Source organism: Trachinotus anak, unplaced genomic scaffold, assembly GCF_046630095.1.
Source record: "Trachinotus anak isolate AG129_WGS33_773 ecotype Australia unplaced genomic scaffold, CSIRO_AGI_Tana_v1 ptg000012l, whole genome shotgun sequence".
Taxonomy (NCBI): Eukaryota; Metazoa; Chordata; class Actinopteri; order Carangiformes; family Carangidae; genus Trachinotus; species Trachinotus anak.
This window is the reverse complement of record NW_027273863.1, coordinates 12,796,830-12,821,439: the sequence shown is the minus strand read 5'-3', so window position 1 is coordinate 12,821,439 and position 24,610 is coordinate 12,796,830. Positions and strand designations below refer to the sequence as shown.

At 41.4% G+C, this 24,610-nt stretch overlaps 1 protein-coding gene across 2 annotated transcripts in view; it reads left to right on the top strand.

Annotated features, from left to right (window-relative positions):
• LOC139629056 (ephrin type-B receptor 1-B) overlaps positions 1–24,610 on the top strand; it is a 152,292-nt gene that overhangs the window by 101,315 nt on the left and 26,367 nt on the right. For both annotated transcript variants that reach the window (XM_071491404.1, XM_071491405.1), the window contains exons 6-9: positions 11,173–11,297; positions 18,905–19,067; positions 21,528–21,636; positions 22,703–22,767. In XM_071491404.1, coding sequence (XP_071347505.1) covers positions 11,173–11,297; positions 18,905–19,067; positions 21,528–21,636; positions 22,703–22,767 — 462 coding nt within the window. The remainder of the gene's footprint in view (positions 1–11,172; positions 11,298–18,904; positions 19,068–21,527; positions 21,637–22,702; positions 22,768–24,610) is intronic.

The window sequence follows — 24,610 nt, the reverse complement described above, 5'->3', positions numbered from 1 at the left end:
TGAGAGACTGTGACAGTGAAGGAGAGGAAAATGAGGGAGTAAATAGGTCTGATTATCAGGGTGGCCTAATGGTGCTGACTGTCCCCATTTGACAGGCTAATAGCACACTTGACAGATAGATATAGAAGAAGCAATGCCCAGGCCTATTGTTGAAGTCTGCTTCAGTAATGAGGTGTCTGCCAGTAATCTGCCAGGCCTATGTCCAGCCTTATGTGGCCCTTTGTAGCCAGATAATTGCACTGTTCCTAGTTTCAACGGGGGGTTTCATTGGCAGGCCACTAAAGAGGCAGAAGTATCCAGAAGGGATTATTGTTCATAATGCACTTCAAAATCTAAAAGTAGAGATGCTGTTTAAAATGTATTTTGTTGGTTCACTTCACTATAACTGCTGCACTAACAAATACAACCTGTTGCCATTTTCTAGAACCTTGAAACCCTCATGTCCGTTCATTTGGTGTGTTCGTGCCCTATGCCCTCGCATTATGCAAGGTTGGGAGAGGCGGTGTAACAAAATCCAAGTTCCATTTAAATGAAGCAGCTGCTGGTATTTTGTCATGAGCCCAGAGGTAAATTCCCAATGCAACATCAGTCATCATATATTAAATAGGATCATCAAGCTAACAAACCAATGTACACTCACTGAGCACTTTATTAGGAACACCATACTAATAAGCACCAACATTCATGCCAGAAGTTCACATTTTCTCCACATTCTAATGTTTAATGTGAACATTACCTGAAGCTCTTAACCTGTGTCTGCGTTGCACTGCCAACATATGATTGGCTGATGGAATAATTGCATCATTAATAAGTAGCTGTACAGGTGTTCCTAATAAAGTGTATTGTAATTGTTGCAAATGGTAAGTAATGCGAATGTGAATGTGAAAAACAAACAAACAACTGTAATCCAAATAAATACGCAATACAAAGCCCTTCTTTTCAGTTGGCAATAAAGGCAAACTGCTCCTACATCTAAGTTTTAAAGCAGCAAAATGACTGATCCATTAAAGGAACAGCATAATCAAAACCCTCCTGAAATGTATTTGATTGTTTTAACATCAGAACCATCAGACGACTTTAGCACTTAACATTACAGGTTGGCAATGTTTAGACTTAACAGACAAACAATACACAACTCTAATTTCACATAATGTCCTATCCATGCCAGAGCCAAGAGAGCCAGTAAAATAGACAGATTTATTTGTTTATGTGACAAGGCCATTTTTATTCACATCAGGGAATGCACGGGTGCACAGATATCAAGGATGTGAAAGTTGAAATTTGCCCATTAATACCTTCATTGCAATCCAGTTTTGGATTTAGACTGTTGAATTAAAGGCACAATGCCATGGAACAGTGCATACAAACCCTGGTAACACTGAACATTGCACATTTATAATGCATACAATTGTCCCTCAGTGTAATAGCATTCTTTGATATACACATCAGAAGAAGCCATTTATTTTTGTCTTTCTTATTTTTAAACATAGAGTAAATTATAGGTGAAATAATGTGACACAGTTGAAGGTAAAGAGTGCACTGCTCATATTCTCCTCCAAATCCCTCTTGGCTCTACCTCACAGGGTGAGCCATTTTTATCTTGTGCTGTTGTGCTCAGCACAGCTGTTAAAAAGGCTTGAGATTAGTAATATGATTGCTTAGCAGATAATAATTCATCAACATACGCTCCTATTTATTTTCCATTTCACCAAAGATTCATGAATGTACCTCAGCTTAATATCAAAGTAAATTGCATTTGCTCATGCACTCATTATATGCACAAAATGAAGCCGTGATAGCAGACGTCAATACGACCATGTAATGACAATGAAGGCCTGAAGTGTCAATCACATGCAGTCTCTACATCTCTGTTCAAAGGACCTCTTCATCAATTTCCAGTCAGATCTGAATTTACAACCATTATATTGACAGGCAACCCAAAACAAAGCCTAAGTTTAAGTTTTTAAGTTTTTGTAGTTTCAAAGTCTTACAGTTCGGTCTGGTGAAAAGAATGACAAAAGGGTCATACCAACGTCAGAATGCTAAAAAAAACATCATCAGGTGGGATTTACAGGGATAAATGCAGCCTTCCCATGAGAGGAACACTATTGAAAAGGGTAATGGTATATCATTACCCCTCTAGTAGCATAGGAATGTCAAGCTATGAGAGAACGGATCAGTGACGTGGTCCTTTAAATCAGATTACTAAAGAAAGAAAAAGTTTGTGTCTGTCTCAAGGGAGTCTTGCCTTTTCAACTTGATATGGCTTTAGTGTGGACTGTTGGGAGATTAAGGAAAACCAAGAGACCACATATAAAGGAGTAAGACAGCAGTAGTTAGACAGGTTATAGTGTAAATTGGCCATGAGAAGACAAAGGTGAGAAGAGGAAAAGGAGAGTGTGGATGAAGAAGAGGAGAGGAGGAAATAATGGAGGTGGGGAGGGAGTTGAAGGGATTTAGTGTGACTCACCGAAGAGGCCGTTTAACTGCCCTCGAACCTAGTGTGTGCGTCTGGGAGGAGGTACTGATCAATAGTGTGATTTAGGAGTTCATTCACGGCCTGTACTCTCCAGGAGATACACGCACACACACATATATAGATACAGACACACAAAGGTTATATTATGTCCCCTCATAGGCTATCATTCACGCCTGACCTGAATTTAGTCATATTTATCTATGTTAGCCATTGAAAAATAGCCATTTTATGACTCTTTGTGAAATAGGGTGGTTTAATCTAAGGGGGGAGAGACACTCCCTGCTTGTAGTGAATTTATAAAAATGCTTAATGACCTCAAAGATAAATATGTATGGTATTCACACAGGCAGTGAAAGTACTTGAGGTGAAACCTACAGATATGGCAGTCATGTTTCCTTATGTAATCCATCCTGGACACTTAACCCACATCCACCTTGGCCTCAGACAAAGAGGGTTTTTTTCATCCTTTACACATTTTTACAACTCCTTTCCTCTCCGAGTGGTTATGCGGGGGTGGTTTGGTGAACAATTCATGAGAAAAAAAAAAGACCATCAATTTTATTACTGGTGCTATCTTTTTCAATTGATGCCTGATGCTCAACAGCTCTATGATCTTACTGGCACAGCCTTCTTGACCTAGATTATGCGCCAACAATCCCTCAGACCACAGAATGCCAAGTATATCTACAAACAATCCTCCTCCACTTAGCTGCTCTGTTTGGAGCGCTATTACCACAGAAATGCAAACATCACTATCCTTGGCCTTCTATGGGCAAGTCTGGCTGAGTGGGTTTCATTCAAGATACTAAGATGCAATGCACTGGAATTAAATCCAAACAACCAGATGAATTAAAGAGATCTGCGCTCTGTGGGGCTCTAAAATCAGACGAGATGTTAGGCAAACATGTCTGTGGAGGGTATTCGAGACACTACTCATTATGTCTCTTCGGTTTACAGTCCACAGAGCCTTATCATTTGTTTTCTGGGGGTTTGCTTTTTCATTGTTTCTTCCCTCTCACTGCCGCGTCTATGTATCAGAGCTGGGCTGTCCAAGAGTTTCATCATCTGAGATGGTTCTTCGGGCTCTCTCTGAGTGCCATTTTTATTTCATTTGATGCCTGTTCTCATAAATGTTGGATCCCGTCCCTGGACCCAGAGAGTAAGGTATTAGCTGCAGGCAAAAATCAAAGTGTGGGTTTGAATGCTACTGAGCCCTTTTGTCAATTATGATGTCTTCATATAGTGTTTTAAGTGACGGGAGGGGTAAGTGTGAGTTTCTCTGTGTGTGAATGTATGTTCAAGCAGTGTACAGGAGATAAAGAGGAACACATTCACATCTATACAGTGTGATCGCAGTATATTCAGACCCCTTCACCTTTTTCACATTTTGTTATGTTGCAGCCTTAAGCTAAAACCATTTAAATTAATTTTTAATTTTTTTGTCAAATGTAATTCAAAAAAGGAAAAACTGAAATATTACATTGGCATAAGTCTTCACACCCTTTGCTGTGACACTTGAAATTTATCTCAGGTGCTCCCTTTTCTATTGATCATTTTTGAGGTGTTTCTTCCACCGGGGGTTAAATCCAATCCAATTGATTGGATATGATTTGGAAAGGCACACATTTGTCTATATAAGGTCTCACAGCTGACAATGCATATCAGAGCAAAAACAAAGCCATGAGGTTGAAAGAACTGTCAGCAGAGCTCAGAGAGAGAATTGTGCCAAGGCATAGATCAGGGTAGGGATACAGAACAAATTCTGCTGCAGTGAGGTTTCCCAAGAGCACTGTGGCCTCCATAATTCTTAAATAGTAGGAGTATGGAACAACCACGACTCCAGACAGAAACCTCCCGTCAGTGAAAGTTTGCAAAAAAGCACATAAAGGACTCTCAGACTGTAAGAAACAATATTCTTTGATCTGGTGAAACCAAGATTGAACTGTTTAGCCTCAGCTCTAAGCATTATGTCTGGAGGAAACCAGGCCCCTTTCATCACCTGCCCAATACCACCCCAACAGTGAAGCATGGTGGTGGCAGCATGATGCTGTGGGGGTGTTTTTCAGCAGCAGGGACAGGGGGGGCTGGACAGAGTTGAGGGAAAGCTTAACAGAGCAAAGTAAGATATCCTTAATGAAAACCTGGTCCAGAGCATTCAGGACCTCAGACTGGTCCAAAGATTCACCTTCTCACAGGACAGTGACCTGAAGCACACAGCCAAGACAACACAGAAGTGGCTGAGAATGTCTTTGAGTGCCCCAGCCAGAGCCCTCACTTGAACCTAATCAAACATCTCTGGAGAGACCTGAACATGGCTGTCCACCGATGGTCCCCAAGCAATCTGGCAGAGATTGAGAGGATCTGCAGAGAAGAATGGCAGAAAATCCCCCAAACCAGGTGTGCAAAGCTTGCTGCATCATACCCAAGAAGACTCGAGGCTGTAATCGCTGCCAAAGGTGCTTCAACTAAGTACTTAGTAAAGGCTCTGAATACTCATGTCAATGTGATATTTCAGTTTTTTGTTTTTAATAAATTTACGAAAGAGTTCTGTTTTTGCTTCGTCATTATGGGGAATTGAGTGTAGACTGAGGTTATCATGTGGCTGCAACATAACAAAATGTGTAGAAGTGAAGGGGTCTGAATAGGCTACTTTGTATATGTGCTGTATGTGGCCGTGAAACTGTATACATGCATTTATGCACTTGTGTTTTTGTCGATACAGAGAGTTGGATGGGCTTTGGTGGTATGATCAGCTGACCAATTATAGTGCAACTTTATGTCAAATCTTTTCACTGAGAGTAACTGATGCAGAGCAGGAATTTCCAGCTGGGAATTCAGATGTGAAAGCTGTGCAACATGCTCATGAGGAACAGACAGCGGCCTGCACTCAAGTCTATCCCAGGAATCTCACAAAGAGAAAGAAGCCACATTAACAGGAGAGGGGAGAGAATGCTTCAAACCATTATTGGTTACTTTGTATGGACCACACAGAATGAATACAATTTATTTGGATTTACAGGTGGAGATAAGTTTGCTAGTCACAGGGCCTCTTCTCAGCCTGGCAAAACAGTTGTGTAATGTTTTCTGTGGCTCTGGATGGAGCCACTCTAGTGATGTCATCAGGGTGGTTTTGGCTTGGCCTCCAATATTTAACGGTGTTGCAAACTGGAGGCATGGACTTTGAGAGATGTGGACATTTACAAGACAGCCAGGATCTAATTAAAACACACTACTGAGTGGCATTATGGGTAATGTAGGATTCAGCATTTTAGAGTTTGACCCATACATGGTACTGAAAGTCAAGATATCTCTGCACTGTGAGCCCCAATTTTATGGAAGTGCAATACTAAAGAACGTGATTAGTCTTTCAATATGTGGAACAGCACATTTGATGTACCGACCCTTCACCACACCATATGAATGGTGATGACTGTACACTGGATGTACAGTGATGAAAACAGAGGCTCGGGTCTGTGCCAGATATGTAAAATGATTCTCTAACTCATCTGTATTCCATAATAGAAGAATCATACTAAGGTAAAGAAGCTTTTCATTCTTTCATCGCGTTCTTTGGTACTCCCTCTTTCTTTTTCTCTCTCCATCTCCATCTCCCCTTTCCTTTTCTCTGCCTCTCTCTCTCTGTCTCAGCCAGACACTGGGAGGCTTTGACTTTGATTAATGGTGAGCCAAGCTCTGCATTAAAAGCCAGGGGCAGCAAGTGGGGCCAGATAAAAGTGGAGCACAGGAGCAAGGGATGGGAGGGATGGAGGGAGGAGAGAAGAGTGCAGGACACAGTCACCAATCACTGTCAGCATCATCGTCCCAGGGTGACAGTGGGGGGACGCGGTTGGAGGGGACAGCGGTGCTTCATTGGGCTGAACCTCACCCTCATACAGGCACGACACATTGTCTCTGACAGGCTCTTCACACATAGGCTACTAGGACACAGACACACATACAATTGCACATGCTCTGTATCGCTCTTTCTCCCGCTTTTCCTCACAAAAACATGGTCAGTGTCTTTCCTGTAAGAAAACCAGTGAGAAAAACTATTTATTGTATTATGGAGTGAGAATTTGTATTGTACAGGTAGAAGTTAATAATAAAGGATACTTACAAGTGATATCCTGATAATTCAGCCAAATTGCCATTTTGTGTTTACATAAAAAATTCTCAAGATCATAAATCCCCTCAAAAATGTTGCATTAGCAGCTTGGAGATGTTGGAATTGCTCTGGCTCAGGAAGATTAGGTCTCAATCCTTAATTCCACCAAGAAATCTCTGATGACCTCAGTTGTTTCTGGGGTTAAGAGCCATCAATAGACGCAACACCAGACCCATTTATTATCTAAAAATATCTCAGAGATGTGAATGATGGTTCAGAGGTCCCAACCCAAGGCATGCACTTGCACCCATTTAGACATTGCACACTTAGCACTTGAAAACATGCTTTAAAAAATTCTCCATGGTGAAAAGAACTGAATCGGGAGTAGGGCTTGGTTGCTGGGGCTGTGGAAATACCTCTCCTCCTCAGCCCCTTTTTCCACTGCAGTAATTTCTGTGTGGAGTGCCTTTCCCTTGGGCCTGTCAGGAACAGTGTGTGCCTGTGGCCGGTAATTGATAATGCAGCCCAGGCAGCCCTAGCCCTGGTCAGTGGAGCGTGAACCAGCCTGAGAGGCAGAAAGGCTGAAGTGCAACAAGGTGAAGCTTAGCCCTCACACTCTCTGTCGAGGGTATGAGAGAGAGAGAGAGAGGGGGAGGAAGGAGGAGGAGGGGAGGGCAGGAGGTGAGAGCCAAGGGAAGGCAGATGGAACAGAATCCATTCACACTCACAGGATTAACAGAGCCCATTCATTTGTTTACATTTTAATTTTCGGCAATTATCTGCCACTCAAATATAAAAAAGAAAAAACTCTAATTAAAAATTGTAATATGAGCCCTTCTTTCCCACAAAACTGAATTTAGAAGCAATCACAAGTAATGAAAAGGTCAGGGGTTTCTCTCCTTCCAGTTTCTCTCCCGTGACCATGGAGTGCTTATGCAAGGGTGAAGTATGGAGAGAAGGAAAAGAAATAAAGTAAGGAGTCTGATTTAAAAACACTATCATTTTGCTGAGAGAGTGCCATTTGCTGCCTTTTGAATGGAGGAGTTATTCAGAAAGATATTGAGTGGAGACCAGGTGGAGCAATGACTAGGCCTCAGCAGCGAGCAGGCCGAAAGCCAGGAGGCTATTAGGCACAAAATGTAGAGCATGGGCTTGTGTGGGGCTGTATTTATGCCTGCAGACATGAGGGTGGAGATTCCTTTCCAGCTCTGTATACAAACACCAAGGCTTTGAACTTCATATTAGTCACCGTGGAATCAGCTTTTAATCAAACTTACTTGTGTGTACACAAATTGGTTTGATGAGTAAATTTTGGTTGGTGTCATCTTTTAACTTAAGAAGAGCAGAAGAGTTTGTGATTATACAGCAGATTCTGGTCATATTCACATATGGCATTAAAAAGGGTGATTTGTACATGGAAGCCAACCAATTTGTATTTTCATTTAATATTTTTGACATTTTTATAAACAAATTTATGTATGTGATTATCTGTAATCATAGATTGATGGATTCATTCTAAGGATCTACTTAGATCTCAAGTCCTCTATATCATTAAATAGTGATGTCTAAATAAGCTGATTTAAAGTTTACAAAAAAAAAAAAACATTCTTAGGTATTATTTATGAGCAGTTCAATAGTCAAAAACTAATGGAAACATGAGCAAATCAGATTCTGATTCAACTTTTTCTACATCCTGACATGAAAGTATGAGACTGAGCCTCACCCACTTCAAACTGGTAAGAAGGAAAAAAACAAAAAACAAAAACGGAAATCTCTGAAGTGCAAGAGCCAAAACTGTTCTAACTTTTCTATCAGAAAACCCCTTTCATACTAAGAAGATGATCTAAGAAGCTTAGCATCACCAGTGAAATGATTAAGTAGCTCCAGAACCTCTATCTTCATTAGCAGGGATCCCAGTGATCCAGTGAATGATGATTTGGACTGTGTAGATTTTCTGCTGTTGTGTTTGAGCTGGCAGGTTTAGCCAGCACTGTCTGTGACATTTAGGAACCTGTCAGTGTTGCCTAGATTATACATATTAACACAGCAAAGAGATGTAGGAAAGTGAATATCAGCACCAGACGAGAAAGTCCGCAGGTATTGAAATTGTTTGACACTACAGTCAGCAATGACAAGATAGCTGCGGATTTGTTGAATGTCAACAGTGAGAAAATCTGCCAAGGTGTGATAGCAAAGAGACAGGTGGATGGACTCAGCAGTGGTTGTTTTCATGGTAAAAAAAAAAAATAGGGTCCATTTTGGTTCAGTTCAATTTATTGTACTTCAAACCTGCTGTCCATATAGATAAAATATAAGAGAAAAACACTTTCAGCTGATCAGATGCTGAGTCAAAACATACAGGGTTTCACCAGGGTGTGGTGATACTGTCTTTGTGGCCAAACACAGACACATGCACAAACATACATTCAGAGTTTTATTGCAAATAATGTTTTCCTTCTGTCCAATAACAGAATCTCTTAGTAGCATGTGAATAGTGAAGAGGAGCAGGGATGACGAGGGGGTGGCAGAAATTATGGAATGAGCAGGAAATCGCAGAACGTCTGGGTTAATTGACAGCCCATGTGTGTGCGTTGAGGTGTACTGGGGCTGAAGGATGAAACATACTGAGCAGCGGGGGCCAAAACAATCACAATAATGCAATTTTGATACACCATAAACAGATGGTGCCTTTTACATGTTTCCATGTACTGACTAGAGAATGGCAGGACATGGGTTCAGTTTCTGTATAGAGTACATACAGAAGCTCAGGCTCCTTGTTTTGCTGGAAATTCATGATTACATTCTGCTTGTGCTTGGAAAGTGGCAGTTTTATTGTTTGCAAGCATATTTTTTCCTGACGGCACTTTTTTGTAATTCTGTGGCTCACCATGACATCATTGACACTGAAATCAGCAGGCACCAAGTGGTGTGTCAAAATAAATCAGATGAAATACATTTTAATAAGAACTTTCCTGTGTTGCTGCCTACTGTAAGAGCACATCTGTTAACACATCATTTGTCAAGATAGGTAAATCAGATGAACGTCTTCTGTCATGTTACATTTGCCCATTTCATTTTTAACATTTATTTTTTATCTGATGTTTAACTGAGTTGCTCCTAAATGGGAGCACTTTAACATGACCTACTCCGTGCTATTGTGAATAATACGTCTCTATTCTACTGTGCATTATATTGTAAAGCTGGTAGCATATGGGCATGTTTACTAGTTGCATTTACTTGTGCAAGATCATGGTGTAAATGTAACAAATAAAGCTGTTTGCTCAAAATATGTTTAAAATGCAATTACAGTACATTAGTTAATTACTTAGAAATGACAAATAACTTGTTTCCTTTCATCAACATTTAACAAAAACAATAATGGTCATTATAAAACAACATCATGTTGTTTGCAAAGCAATATGCTAAACAACATATTTTTTGCAAATTTAAAAAGTGAACAAAGTGACACTTTTGAGCAAGAAGAAGAACATTGCTCTTCTATCAACGAAGCATTTTTCTGCAGAGATTTAGTGCGATGGTTGTGTGAATGAGCAGTCCTGAAAAAAATAAATAAATAAAACAATAAAACAATTTAAAAAGCTTTGGAACTGTGTTAACTACTGGATACAATGCAGCTCTTGGATGCCACACTTAGTGCTTCCATATTCATCCTGTAGCCAAAATTACTCAGCCCAACACTAGACTAAATCCAACACGACTGGTTGCCGGACTCATGCCAGACTCGTGGCGACTGGCGATTCTGGCTCAAAGGTAGGCCTGCTAACTGCAGCTGATACTCAGCCCAAGTCCACACCCTCAAATCTTAGCTAAATCTGGCAGCTATATTTTGGCCAAAGCTGACTCAGATTTGGTCCTGCAGTGCCAGAATATGGTTGACCGTGACTCTAATCAGCCTCGACTCAGCTGGCTACCTGGGTGCTGATGAGAATGGCAGTTCTACTGTTTAAGCTTTGATTGTGTGCAGAATACTAATAGCTATGGTGTGTAAATCTGAAACGGCAAGTGCCCCCAAGGGATCAGATGTATTGCAAATGTGCACCACTTCTTTAAAATGTATACAACAATTTCTGTAATTATTTGAGTGAATAATGCACTAACTATAATTAGCTGTCATCAAAGTCATTAGAATATTAGACAAATAATGAAGTAGCTTCCCCATAGCTGGCTTGATATAGCTATTTTGAATCGAAAAGAAAGAATCAGTACGTCTACTATGGCACCACGTTTACTTTAGATTTACTTTTGAATCTAAAGTAAAGAATGGGGATGCCTGGTTGAAATTAAATGACTGGCAAGCTGTGCTGCACATCTAATCCAAACTACCCAATGGGTGCCTGCTGGACAGTGAAGGGAAACTTCTTTCTGCTCACTGTGCTGTGTCATCAGCATTAGAAATAATACCTGTTCTAATACCTCTGGATGACAGCTGTGTGTTATTGTCTAGCAGTAAAGTAAACACCTACTCACAACCTGCAAAAAGCTGCCAGTGAGACATATGGCCAACCATTATTGGTTATTCTAGAAATGCACTGATTTATTTGTGTGTTACTCTTTCTGTGCCCTGCAGCTCCCTCCATAGTTCCCATCATGCACCAGATCAGTTCCACCATGAATAGCTTCACACTGTCATGGCCGCAACCGGAACAGCCCAATGGCATCATTCTGGACTACGAGCTGCGTTACTATGAGAAGGTAAGCTAAGTGTGCGTGCGTATGTGTGTCTAAATGCATGAATGTCTGTGGTTGTATGTCTGATTGTATTCACAGTATACTGTAAGTGTATATATGTATGAGAATATTCACATGTATCTGCAGTGGCACAAGGTCTTTAAGGTGTGCACAAGCACGGTAAACTACATGTAAAGCTCCCAAAAATCTAAGCTCTCTCCGATAACTGTGAACACAGTCCCCTGGGCTGATAATATGTTCTTTCACTGTGGTCACTCCATCTCTCCCACTGTTCTTTGGTTTCTGCTGCTGATGAACTGAATAGGTTGACCTCTGCTCCAGGCCCACTCTGCACAGTGCAGCAACCTGTCCCGCTGTGAAAATGCATTGCGTCTGGGGGGAGTCACATCGACCCGTCTGCTCACACACAATACGTCTGCTTTATTAAGTCCCCAACCCTACCCCACAGTGCCTATGCTGCTCCAGTATTGACCTGTGGGCCTTTTCCCAAGGCCTTGGACATAATGATACCAAGATATCGGAGACTCTAGCTTTTTGTTTGGGCCCTTGTTTGTCCTCCTAAAGCTGATCGATAGGTACAGCAAGGTTGGTCATGCACGTTTTTTTTCATCCTAAGCTAAGAGTCTTGCGGGACCTGGTGCACCTTCAACCATGTTATACCTCCCAAATAAAAGATACAAATCAATAGAGTTTTATAAATGTTTTTCTTTTTCTGTTGAGTTATTTATTTCACCCAAACTCATTTCGGCTAAGGTTCCTGGATCAATATTCACAACCCCACCTAAGAATAGATGCTGTCATATTTAGCATTTTCTATCAGAGAGGACAACAATCATGTTTTTAAATGATGTTTGCAGTTGGAAACTCAGTTATCCAATAATAGCTGCATTGCTCGCTGTTTTCCCCTCTGGCATTGCACAGGTCATGAAATTGAATCCGATTGCCATGGCCCTGAGAAACCTTATCTGCCAGACAGCTTAGTGTCGTGTAAATAACACTTATACAGCCTCCCATTAGCTCATGAATATCAATGAAACCTAATCCTATTGATGTTTATGTAGCGTGTCCTCACACAAATAGATGAGCACAGCGTAATCACAAATTAATGAATTAACGAGGACAAGATTGCTAATTGCACTGGGATGATTCAGGTGACAGAGATGTTGCACTCTACTCTGTCTACCTCTGTCTTGATGTACCTTCATATCCCTCTGTATGCATTACTGTCTATCTAGAAAATGTACCTCCGTGCGAGTGCGAGTAAGACACAGTAGGTGAGTCAGAGTGATTGCTTTGTGCCACACTGGGCTGTGGAGATGAGATTTCCACATTGGTGGTCCTCTTTTCACACTCTATTTTGGATCTGACGAGGCTTTTTATAGGCTCTAAACAGACTTTTCTTCAGCTGGCTGCTGTTGTCCAATGTGTCACTGTTGATTTTTTTTGTACCTGATTGAGCACCAGCCCACAGAAAACAAGGACATTGGTGCACAGTTTTGGCTAAATAATAAACTACAAAGCATGTGTATCTTCATACCTGTTTTAATTTATCATGCACATGAATTTTCCGTGTCACACACTTTAGCTTGGCTTACCTGTGTCTCCATGTTGCATATGGAGAAGCAGGGAATTGAACTGCACACATCCAGGTCAGTCCTGTCTGCTCTCCATTGATTCCCTGAATACTTGAGAGGTCTAGAAAATCTGGAGGTTCCACCTCAGCCGTGAAGTGATGATGTGGCCTTTCAGTCATAAAAGGCAATAATGGAAGGGATGACTCACCATGTCTATCACACACTCCTGTGCATAGTACCAGCTTTACACAGGGCCATGGGTAACATATAGGCTGAATAATACAATCATAAAAAAATTGCCTTTTTTATATAAAAATGGCCTCGCTATATTCAACGTCTTTTATATGCATCTCACTGATGCTTGCATTAATCTGAGAGTAGTCACACTGTTATGGTTCTGGAGTTGATTGTCTCAGCGTGCCTGGCACAGTCAGCTAGTCCTTAGCACAGCAGAGAGCTGTCTCTCTGTACACTCCATCTCACAGGAAGCCTCATATACCCATTTACAATGGCAACTTCTCCAGCAGTGTGGCATTGTCACACTTTGTGTTGAATAATACCTCAGGGTAATCACAGAAAGAAAGGAAAATCTTCTTTTTTTCCGCAGTCTTGTAATAATGCTATAGCTTGGGCCACAACTTTAATTCTTGGAGATAAGCTTGCATTTTTTTTAAACAAAGTAAGGTTTTAATTGTTTTCCAGTATGATTGTCTTTATTTTACAGGGCACAGCAGAGAGTGACAAATGAAATAGGGAGAGAGTGCAGGGTGACACTGGAAAACAGTCCCCAGATGGTCTTGAATTGGGGACATGGTGCTCCCATGATGCCCTATGGGATCACAAGTAGACCTAGCTTCATAAAGCTGTCTTCCAAAACCTTGGCACACAAGCATCACACACTTCAAAATAAAAGGAATCTAAGACAATTATTGAAACTACTAATTTGATAAATGGAGCCCAATTACATAACATGTAAGATCTAAAAATTATCTTCATTATAATCCTTTACTGGCTAACAACTTCTTGGTTTAACTGACTTAATTCTCTACCATTTATATTTTAGTTATACCTGTCTACTGCAGCAGGTTGTCATTTAATATAATAACAAATGTCAAAGTGATACATTTAATAACAAAGTTGTGGCCTAATTATGGGAAGTACAAAATGTAAATGATAACAGATCTTTAAGGTAATAAAACTCCATTTTCTTTTTCATTTTCCTCTTTGAAGTAAATACTCTTATACTTTTGAGCCATGGTCCCAGTAAACACTGTAAACACTGTCAGTACAATTGCAAAGATGTGTTCTTTAATATTCACTATCCCTACAAAAAAGCTGCTATGTAAAATGTTAAATAGTAGTAATATTTCCAAAATTAACAAAACTATTAACCCAGTCCTCCATCTACAGTTTAGGCTACAGTGGTGTACAGGAAGGAGACAGAAATGACTCCAAAATACATTTTGACAATTTCACCTAAAAGCTGAAGTGAGTACTGCTCTAAACAAGCTTCACTTCCTTTTTCAACCCACCTTCTCATTACAGAGTAAGTGGTCCCAGGACCCTGTAAATTGGGAAGCAAGATGAAATGAGTTAAAGGTTTTCAGAGAAAAAGTAGGATACCATGCTCTCGTTCTCTCCATTTTTCTGATACCCTTTTTCCTCTGGTTGCCTGAAAATTTGGGGAGGGTGGAAATAACTCAGCATAGCGGAGGTCAGGCCCTCCATTAAGGCTGGGGCAGAGCAGCCACTGGCTCTGGTTACTGATGGCTCTGTGGGTGTTGGTGTGAGAAAGAGGCGTACATGTGTGTGTGAGAGAAAGAGAGAGAGCTTGTGGCAGTGTTTGTGTGGAAGTGTCAGCAGCAGTTCAGGTTCAGTTCTGGATGACAGCGGCACTGTAATGCTGCAGGAATTCAACTTTACAGCATGTCACCAGAATCTGTAGCATACTGACCGAAGCACCATCTGCATTTCTGGCACTCTGAAATCGCCCTTTTATTTACATACAATTAGCAATTCCTCAGAAGGGAAGCCAGGAGAAAGTATTTATTATTCTTTTCTTCTCTTCCTGCCAGCTCTCAGAGGCGACCACAACACTTTTGTTGACACACACAGATGTTGTGCAGACTTTTAATGATTTTTAATGGAACCTGTGAAAAGCAGGACTTGTGCATCACTCCCTCGGTCCCCCAGCAAGGGTATTCACATTTCCTCCTTCAGACTCTCTTCTTCTCTCCTTCTTTGTTTGTCTCCTGCCCTGCTCACTCAGGCCTCCTTGTCAGTCTCCAGGTGAATGGAATGCATACAAAGAGTCATCTCGAAAGGAGATGGCTGCAAAGAACAAGAAAAACAAACTGAAAGACCTGAAGCAAACAAATTTCCCTTCAAATTTTGATTCTTCTCACCCCTCTTTGACTGTACCTCGCTCACTATTGTTTAGCACGTGGCTTTGCAGAATCACATTGAGAGGAAGATCATTGTTTTTTGTTACTGTGAGGTGAATTTGTTTTAACATTATTTTAATCCCCCCCCCCCCAAACTCTTAAGAGGCTTTGATGTCTTTAATATTTGATTTTATCACCATTGTATTTTTATTCAAAATAATTACCATTTTCTTTACTGTTAGATTACAATTCATAAGGTTATGGTAATTATTTGCATTTGGAAATAAAACCCATCTAGTCTCTCTCCCCTCCTTTTCTTTTTTTTTTTACCTTAGGCAATACATTTTAATCAGGAGCATTAATAGGAGAGATTTCTTTCTTTCATTTCCACTTTACAAACATAATATTAGAATGTTCTCCCTCATACACCCCCACCACTCTTCCCCTTTGTGCCTGTGCCTGTTATTTGCATGCATGCAAGTGTGTGAGCCTGTGAAGAGGACACATGGTATCCCATCATGTCTGTCTTTGTGCCAGGTGGCCATGCTGTCCATTTTGGGTACTTGGCAGTTTTTGAAAAACACAGACACACAAGCGTAGGCACACACACACACACACACACACACACACACACACACACACACACACACACGTCAAGTCAAGTCAAGTTAAGTCAAGTTTATTTTTATAGTCCAATATCACATATAATGCCTTGGTGGCCTTTACAGGCCAACAACAGTAATGGGTTTTGACTGAAAAACTCATCCAAAAAACCTCAGGAAATACGGGGGGAAATGGCAGAAAGCAGCAGATAGGAAATTCAAAACAAGATTTCCCTTTGCAGTCCACTTTCAGTGGCAAGAAATGAATTGAAAGGTTTAACTGAAAAGTATTTTCAGTATTGGACTTCCAGCATACAGCAATAAGATTATAATAGGTCCAGTGCTAATGTAGTAAGTCTGGTAAATGTTGTCAGTCCTATATATCCAAATCAGTCCAGTATCAGGTCTCATTGTGGTTCCTAGTAGCCGGGTGGGTGTGGTACAGTAGGTACATAGCTAGCTCATCTGTTTCTACAAATAAAGGGTGGAAGATTTATTAAAGCTCCCTGCCGTAGTAAATTTAAAAGATCTAAATGTTGTTCACCATCATTCAGAACATGCGAAGCATCTTGAGACAACAAGTAATAAACAGTATTAACTAAGATGACCATTCATGCTAAGTTTGTTTCAGTGTTTTTACTGAATATTGCAGACTAAATTCCCTGCAGTGCTTCCTGTCTGTCACCCCTGGCAATGCTTTTGATTGGCTGCTCTACCATCTGCCTTCCCACCTGCAACTCTGTCTTTATTTAGCAAGTTAGGGTGTGGTCCTCCTAATCCCCATTTGACTGGCAGCAGGAGAGGACCTCTTGTGGTTGGAAGTCCCTCCTGGCATGGCCTTTTATTGGCTATCCCCTAACCTACTAGAGTGCCAAATGCCAGCTCATTTTTAAGTGGCAGATGTGAGTGTGTATGTCAGTGTGCGTGTGTGTGTCACATAATCCCCATTTGACTGGCAGCATGAAAGGGCCATTCCTAGCTGGTGCTCCCTCAAGGGATGCTCCCCCATTGGCGGTTTGCCATCTGTCTGCTCACCTGTCCTCCATTCAAACAGATGGGGGTGTGGACCTAAGAAATGCTGAGTGACTGATGGCAGGAGTAGGAAAATCCTGACCCCAAGTGGTCCATATGCACTCAAGCATGTCTTACACCAGATGAAAAGGTGACTACGGTCGCAGTCTCTCATGGGGTGTCATGTCTTCTGCAGCTCTTTCAAATGCGCAAGTTGCTGCTTTGATAGGAAGTTTCAGAATTTTAGAGTATTTGTAGACTGACACATCAGAGAAATGACAGATTGTGTGATCTAATGGACAAAAAGGGCTGTGAAATGATTAAACTCCCTAAACCAGTTACATCCACCATTCCATTTATAAACATCTCTTTCCTCTCAGAGATCGAATGAAAGCCTGTTGGTGTGATGCTCTCCCATCCCAAGCCCAAACATTTATCTTCATCAAGCCCAGAGTGTCCAATAAGAGCTAATGTGATTGCACACATTATTATGTGTGTGTGGGGGGGGGGGGGGCAGATTTCATAGCTGTGTTTACCTCGTCTGCTCAATGACGGAGTAACCGGAATGATTCAATTACACCAATCAGATTGGATAATGATTTCGATGTGGGTTGCTTCTGCCTGGAGTTTCTTATCGCTTCCTGCCATCATCTTCCATCCTCCTCCTCCTCCTCCTCCTCCTCCCCTCGCTTCTTCCTCGCCCACTTTTTCCACTCCACACTGTTGTCAACTCAACATTTTTTATTCATACATGTATTATAAGATGTAGTCCAGTGTTAGACAATAGTATGTTTACCAAGCTTAAAGAACAGCCTGCCTCTATTTACACTGTTTCACTGACACAGGGAATTTTGCCTGTTCACTTTCAACTGCCCCCCTCCCTCTCTTCAGTATGTCTGCATCTAGCTATCAGCAGCCTGCAGCAGTGGGTGTAGTGTAGGTGTAGTCTTATTTTCTGGCTGTCATATTCACTCTGGGTTATGGGAAGGTGACAGGCCTAAGTAATTACTGATTCCCCATAGCAGATACCTACAGCAAGCCCCAAACTACACTGCAGCAGACTGATTCTCCTGAGCCTGAAGGGAGAACGACTGAGATGCAGGACCCAGAGGGCAGGTCCCATGGTCCAAGCCATACATTTTTAAATTATATATGCATGAACAAATGTATATATCCATAATGAACATCCATACAGACACATGTATGTCCATAAGGGTGAAAATTTTCAGTGAGAACAGTGAATAAAAAAGAGGGCAAATACCTAAACAGAACATTACAACAAACAGTGAATGCACAAAGGATTTTTCAGCATTCCCTTTAATGAAAAAATAAACTGCTTTCCATGGGTGGGCTTGGCCTACTGTCATATTTAAAAAGTTTAGACTGCTTTAGACAACAAAACAAGAGGATGCAGTGTTCAAACTTCTTGCAGTAATTAAAGTGCCTCATCAGAAGAGAAACATACACAATGTTATTCTATTACTGTTAAGAAGTAGCTATTGCTCTTTGTAATTTGCAAGAAATGATTGCCTTTAATTACCAGATTGTGTTCGTGTATTGCTGAGTGAATGAGGTATATTGTTCGTTTGCGCGATCAGTGTGCTTGTGTGTGTGTTTTAACGTGTGTATGCTTGCTGCAGTGTTTTGTATTTGAGGTTCAAACTTCATCTTAAACCTAATCTGTAAAAGTGTCCTGAACTGTTGTGTACTGTCTGTTCTGCATCCACTCTGCTATCTACTGTTTTCATCTGTCCTCTGATTTATCAGAAGTGCACTACATTTCCACTATCTCTGGTTTGCAACAACTAAAATATACAGCCTAAACTAATTTCCTCCAATTGGACCACATTGTCGGTACTGTTTCCTGAATTTACAATGTTGGATAAGCTTGTTTGTTGTTTCTCTGTTGAACTCCTGCTACCACCACCAGATCTTGTTTTTCCACAATTTTCTTTAACTGTGTGATTTAACACTTTCCTGCTGACATCCTCCCAGTAAGTCATCTCTAACCTGCTCCCTGTGTCCGTTGCTCTTTTCAGGACCATGCAGAGATTAACTCCACCATCCTGCGGAGCCAAACTAACACTGCACGCGTCGACGGCCTCAGGCCGGGTACAGTCTACGTGGTGCAGGTGCGGGCACGGACTGTGGCTGGCTTTGGCAAATACAGCAGCAAGATGTGCTTCCAAACCCTCACAGATGGTAAGGATCGCCGAGCCAGGAGAAACAGCTCTCTCAGTCTCTCTCTATCCTTCTCTGTCTCGCTTTTTCTCACATAGCACCCAAACTCTTTCAAACACTCTTATCTCTCTTTGTATTTGTTGTTGCATTATTATTATTATTATTAATAATAGTACGGGAAATCGAAGGGAACCTTAATGTTTGATTGCACTTCTATTTCTTCAGCTAAATTAATTTCCTTCACAGTCAGGTTTGAGTGTGTGTGTGGGTGCTTCGAATATGTAAAATGCTGAGTGTCTTTTGTTTGTGCAACTAACTGTGTTTGATCCAAAATGCTTAGCTAATTGGTTTTTCACCCGGCCCTTCTGTTGCTAGAGAGCTGTCCCAGAATGCATAGCTGTGATTAGTAGTTGATGAGATAAATTTTTTGCCATGTGGGGGAGGGGCTTGGATTGTTGGAGAGGGACGGGGCTGAAGAGGGGCTGCAGCACCTGCTACACTGGCAAGGTTGTGGAACTGTGTTTATTAGTGTAAGTGCAAGGAGGTGTGTGTATGTGTGCAGGGAGTTGGTGATGGTGGCGTTGCATATCACTTCATGAAGCACTTCATCAGAGCCTTGCCAGGAAGTGAAATCAGTACTAAAATGAACACAGTATGATTCAGTCTGGGTGGATTAAACATTTGACTGGATATGTGTAACATTCACAGGAAGTGCTGCGTCACTGTGCCATGCTGGACTCTGAGCCTGCTATCCACATGTGGCCATAGTTCATAATCTATCAGAGACAGGGGTGACATTTCCACATCGTATTGTGTTAATGAAGATCACGATGAATGAGACGGTGATGATCTTGAGGGAGGGGAAGATGGGAAGGATAATAATGATGATGAAGGTGATCGTTGGGGCTATTTACCTGTGCAGAGCAGATGTAGTGGCAACGTCATGGCCCCTTTGCTCCTTCCGACGTTTGCAAATTATCGTTCCATCAAACACATATGCGTACGTGCACGTACGAGCACGCACGCCACACTGGCTCACGCAAACACTGGTTGTGGTTCATCCGTTGGCTTGCTGCCATAGCACAACATTCGTCAAGGCAATTAGCAGCAGACGCTAGAGAACTGCTGACAATCACACCCACGGCTCCACCTCCTGCCCCTCTACCAGGGTCCTCTTCCCCCGTTGAGCTGCTGCATTGTCTCATGAAGGCACTACCTCACCACCCAACCACCGCTCTCCCTCCATGTCTTTTCACCAAAAAAAAATATAATCCCTCATGTCTTCCTGTCAGCACGTTTTTATACACCTCCGCAAGGTGTCATTTTGCCTCCTCTACACACTGAAAGCATGCATACTCACAAAAACTGCAGACTTGATTGACAGATATGATGAAAAAGAGGTGATTGGTCCATCAGTAAGGGGGACATCAGTTCTCAGTTTCTCTAATAGGCTGAGGCTTCAAGAAGTAACTGATTGTAATAGGAGCCTGTTTACCACTGGAACAGGTAGCTGTGTGATTTCTGACTGTCGGGGGGGGGGGGGGTTTATCACCATTCTCATATGGATGAAGGGGAGATTTGATCTGGACCACTTGCACCTAATATGCATCAAAAGAGAACAGGAAGACCCCCTGGAAGCTTGAGTAGTGGGAACATCATTCACACTGTTTGCTTGAAACGTTCTTGATAAATGTGCAAGTTGAAAGAGTGAGCAATTCCTGTCACATTGAGTTTCTTCATATATCCCAGCTTTTGCACTGTTCCAAAGATGCATTAGTTCTCCCTTTATCACTTTAATCCAATAGGCCCATTCTACATGGGGGATTGAATTTAGAAGCTGCTGATTTGCCTGCAGCATGCTAAATCGTGCATTGCTTTAACCACGGTGTTTGCTGGTGCCAAAGTCATGGGAAGGCAGGGACACACAAAGATAACTGAGGATTCTGCTGTGTAGAGGTTTTTAGGCAGGCATTTGGGCTGTCCTTTGAACTACTGGCAGCCTGCCCTGGATATGCACATAAAACATGTCTGGGCCATATGTGTGATTGGCAGTGGATGACTTCCCTTTCAACACCTGAGAAATAACATTCCAAGGTGCATTTTCTTGCCTGTTCGTTTCTGACAGGTGTGGCAGAGAAGATTGAGAGGTCCCCCTCACTCTTTCTAACCATCAGTTTAATGCTTCTCTCTCGCACTCTGTCTCTCTCCTGGTTTATCAAACACAGTCTGTCAGTGAGTCTTGCTAAAAGCTCACCGGATTACAGTCACCACCTCTCAGCAGAGAGATCTATATGTTTTCTTTATCCATCAGTACACCCAGTCTAACCATTCTGCTCTGCCCCCTCTACCTTCTGTCTCTCCCTTTACCTCCCAAGCACACGGTCACATACACACCTCCAAATAAACACAGTCATGGTCCTTAAGCCTCACCTAAGCCATTCTCAATGTCTGTCCATCTGTCTTTCTCTTTGTTTAACACAGATGACTTCAAGTCGGAGCTGAGGGAACAGCTTCCTCTGATAGCAGGGTCAGCTGCAGCAGGAGTGGTCTTCATTGTTTCCCTTGTTGCTATCTCCATCGTGTGCAGCAGGTAACCATGTTTTCCTTTCTCTGTCTCTTGTAATACATTCAGAAACTGCTGCAAAGATAGTGAAATCATCGTTACACTTGTCCCTTTTCAGGCTCCCAACTTTTTCTCTGTGAGAGCAAAATAGCAACAATTCCAGTCTATTTTATTCTCTGTAATGACAGCATATAGCAAGCAACAAGTAAAGGGGATGGGCAGAACAACATGAACACCATGCAACTCAATACAGTAGTCTTTCTGCTTCCCGTTTGCTAATAACTATTGAAAAACAGACAGCAACATTACATGAAGACAGATTTCTGTCACATTATGATAGATTGCACAATTTTTTAATCCAAATCTGACCATATATGACTACTTGTTAAAGTAAAATCCACCACTGATATACCCAGAAAATGGAACTTGACAATGAAACTCATGTGTTACAGTATGTTTTCAAAATTGCATTAGCAATACAGCTGAATCCTATTGTTATACTTAGGAACATATGTGAGCTTCTTACACAAACATATTCTCATAGAGCATTTATTAATAGCAATCAGTTTGATGGAAAGGAAGGCCCAGTTGGCATATTTGAAATGGAATATTCAATTCCATAGAGAACTTAACAATTACTACTTTGCCCTATTAACTTACTCAAGTCAAGTCAATTTAATATTGTAGCAGTTTGTCACATTGTGACATTCCTATCTTACTCCGCTTTAAATATATGAAAGGGGAATTTTCTGCTGTGCTGTTTGCAACTTTGAACAAGCAAAGTGTTCATCAAACGGGCCAGGCTCTTTTGATGCCGAGGCAGAGGAGACAGATGAAAAGCAGAGAGATCCTATCAAGGTCTAATTAAAAATCAGCTCATTTTCATAAACTTCATTTACCATTGCTAACCCTCTGCTACTGACTCAATTTCAGCCACGTCATTTTCAGGCCAAACAGAGAACCATGATCAGTAATAAGGCCTCATTTACACTTCCTTTCATCCTGTCATCTCTCTCTCTCTCTCTCTCTCTCTCTCTCTCTCTCTCTCTCTCTCTCTCTCTCCCTTCTCTTTCAATAATCATTACTCCCACAGGAAAAGGGCATACACCAAGGAGGCAGTGTACAGTGACAAGTTGCAGCATTACAGCGCAGGAAGAGGTGAGTCCACCCTAAAAGTTAGAGCTCATAGTACCCAGTGGTTAGTTTTCTGTCCCACATTTTGACCTCATGTGTTTATTCATCTGTTAATTAAAGGTAGAGTAAGCAGTGCTGGAGAACGACTGTTGATATTTGAACTCAAAACAACAAAACAAATACACCCCTCCCTTCAGTGCTCCTTCAGAAGCTCCGCCTCCCAAATTCATGGACACGCATTGCCAAAGCACCGGCATAGCGGTGAAATCCAGAGCAGGTTATATGGCATGGAAGTGAATACACTTTCTCATAACTGAAGCAAAACTAACTAAATGTAATCAAACAAATGGCATACACAAACAAGCCGAGCAAGAACTATAGAGTTAGTCGTTGTGGTTGTATGGTCTAAACACCATCTAAACACCATCATACATGTTAAGTATTTCCCATCAGTTTCTGTCCCAGCCATCTTAGTGTGTCATTTGGTGTGCAGACCAGTCGCAAGTGGATAAGTCAGCACACAGAATGGACAGCTAGTAGACCATGGGGAAATATTAACTGATCTTGATAACAAGTATATTCGATTGCAATAGTTTACTCTACCTTTAACATGATATCTCAAAAACTTCTGAACATTTTTTTTTCCACCCATGTGGTTATTTGTGAAGCACTTTTACCTTTTTGGCTCATAACTTCTGAACTCTGAGACTTGAAATCCTGAAATCCACAGATCAAGCTGAATGTATCAGTGTAGTCCACTCAAATTTCAGCCTGAGCAGAGCAATATTTTTTTTACCACTTCTACAAATTTTGTCTTATCTTTAACAATCTTTGGTACATAAAACAGTTGGAAGAACCATAATAACAATAATAATAAAATATATTCAGTTGTGTTTGGCACACCATACACTGTCCAGTTGTTAAAGTTAGAAATATAGAGGATTTTTGTGCCCAGGTGAAAGTATGTGCTGAACGCTCTCATATATTTCCTTCACCCCTTTTCCTTCTTTGTCCAGTAATCTCCTGCTGTCATATCATTTATGATATGTGGCATGTGAGTAAAGCAGGTACTCCTTTATATTGCATTAATGAAAAGGAGGTGAAGTAAAAAAAAAAAAAGAACTGACCTCAGGTAGCAGGCATATACGGATGCAAATGACATTTTCTTTCCTTTACACAATGACACTGACTGACAGTCATCTCTCAGGGCTTTATGATAGCCGTGATTGAGTCGTGTTTTAAGCACTCCCCTGGCGCTGACTGATGAGGGGAAAGAGCCTGGAGGGACACACACTCTCACACACATACACACAAGAGGGTGTGTGTGTGTGTGTAAGTTTTGTGTCTAAAATGAAAGCCCTATATCCTGCCAACCTAGCAGTCTGAACAGGGGCTCACTCGAGGGGATAGATTTTTGTTGAGGCGAACACCGGAAAGCGTTTCAACACGGTTACTTTGTGTCACAGCTACAGCAGTGGCAGCAGGGGGCTCATTAAAACTGCTGTGGGCAGAAGAGTCAGTTTTGTCACTGGCTATCTCTGGAAGAACCAAATGCAATTAACTTAAGTGGTAAAAGTAAACAAAAGATCAGAGACACTTGCAGCCCTAATCACCAAATGAGCAATTTGAAGTGGAGAGGAAATAAAACTCTGATAAGGGATCCTATTCATAGGTTTATTACTGCAACCTTCACATCTCCAACACTCGTGAAGTAATCCCCCACCCCATGGTGCATTGTTTTCTTCTATTCTCTCAAGATTTGACTGACAGTTTTGTAATTACAGTATTCAACGCAACAATAAAATAGCGCTGCTCAGCCAATTGTTTTGGGTGAATCTCCAAAAAATGTGTTGTTGGCTTTCACCCA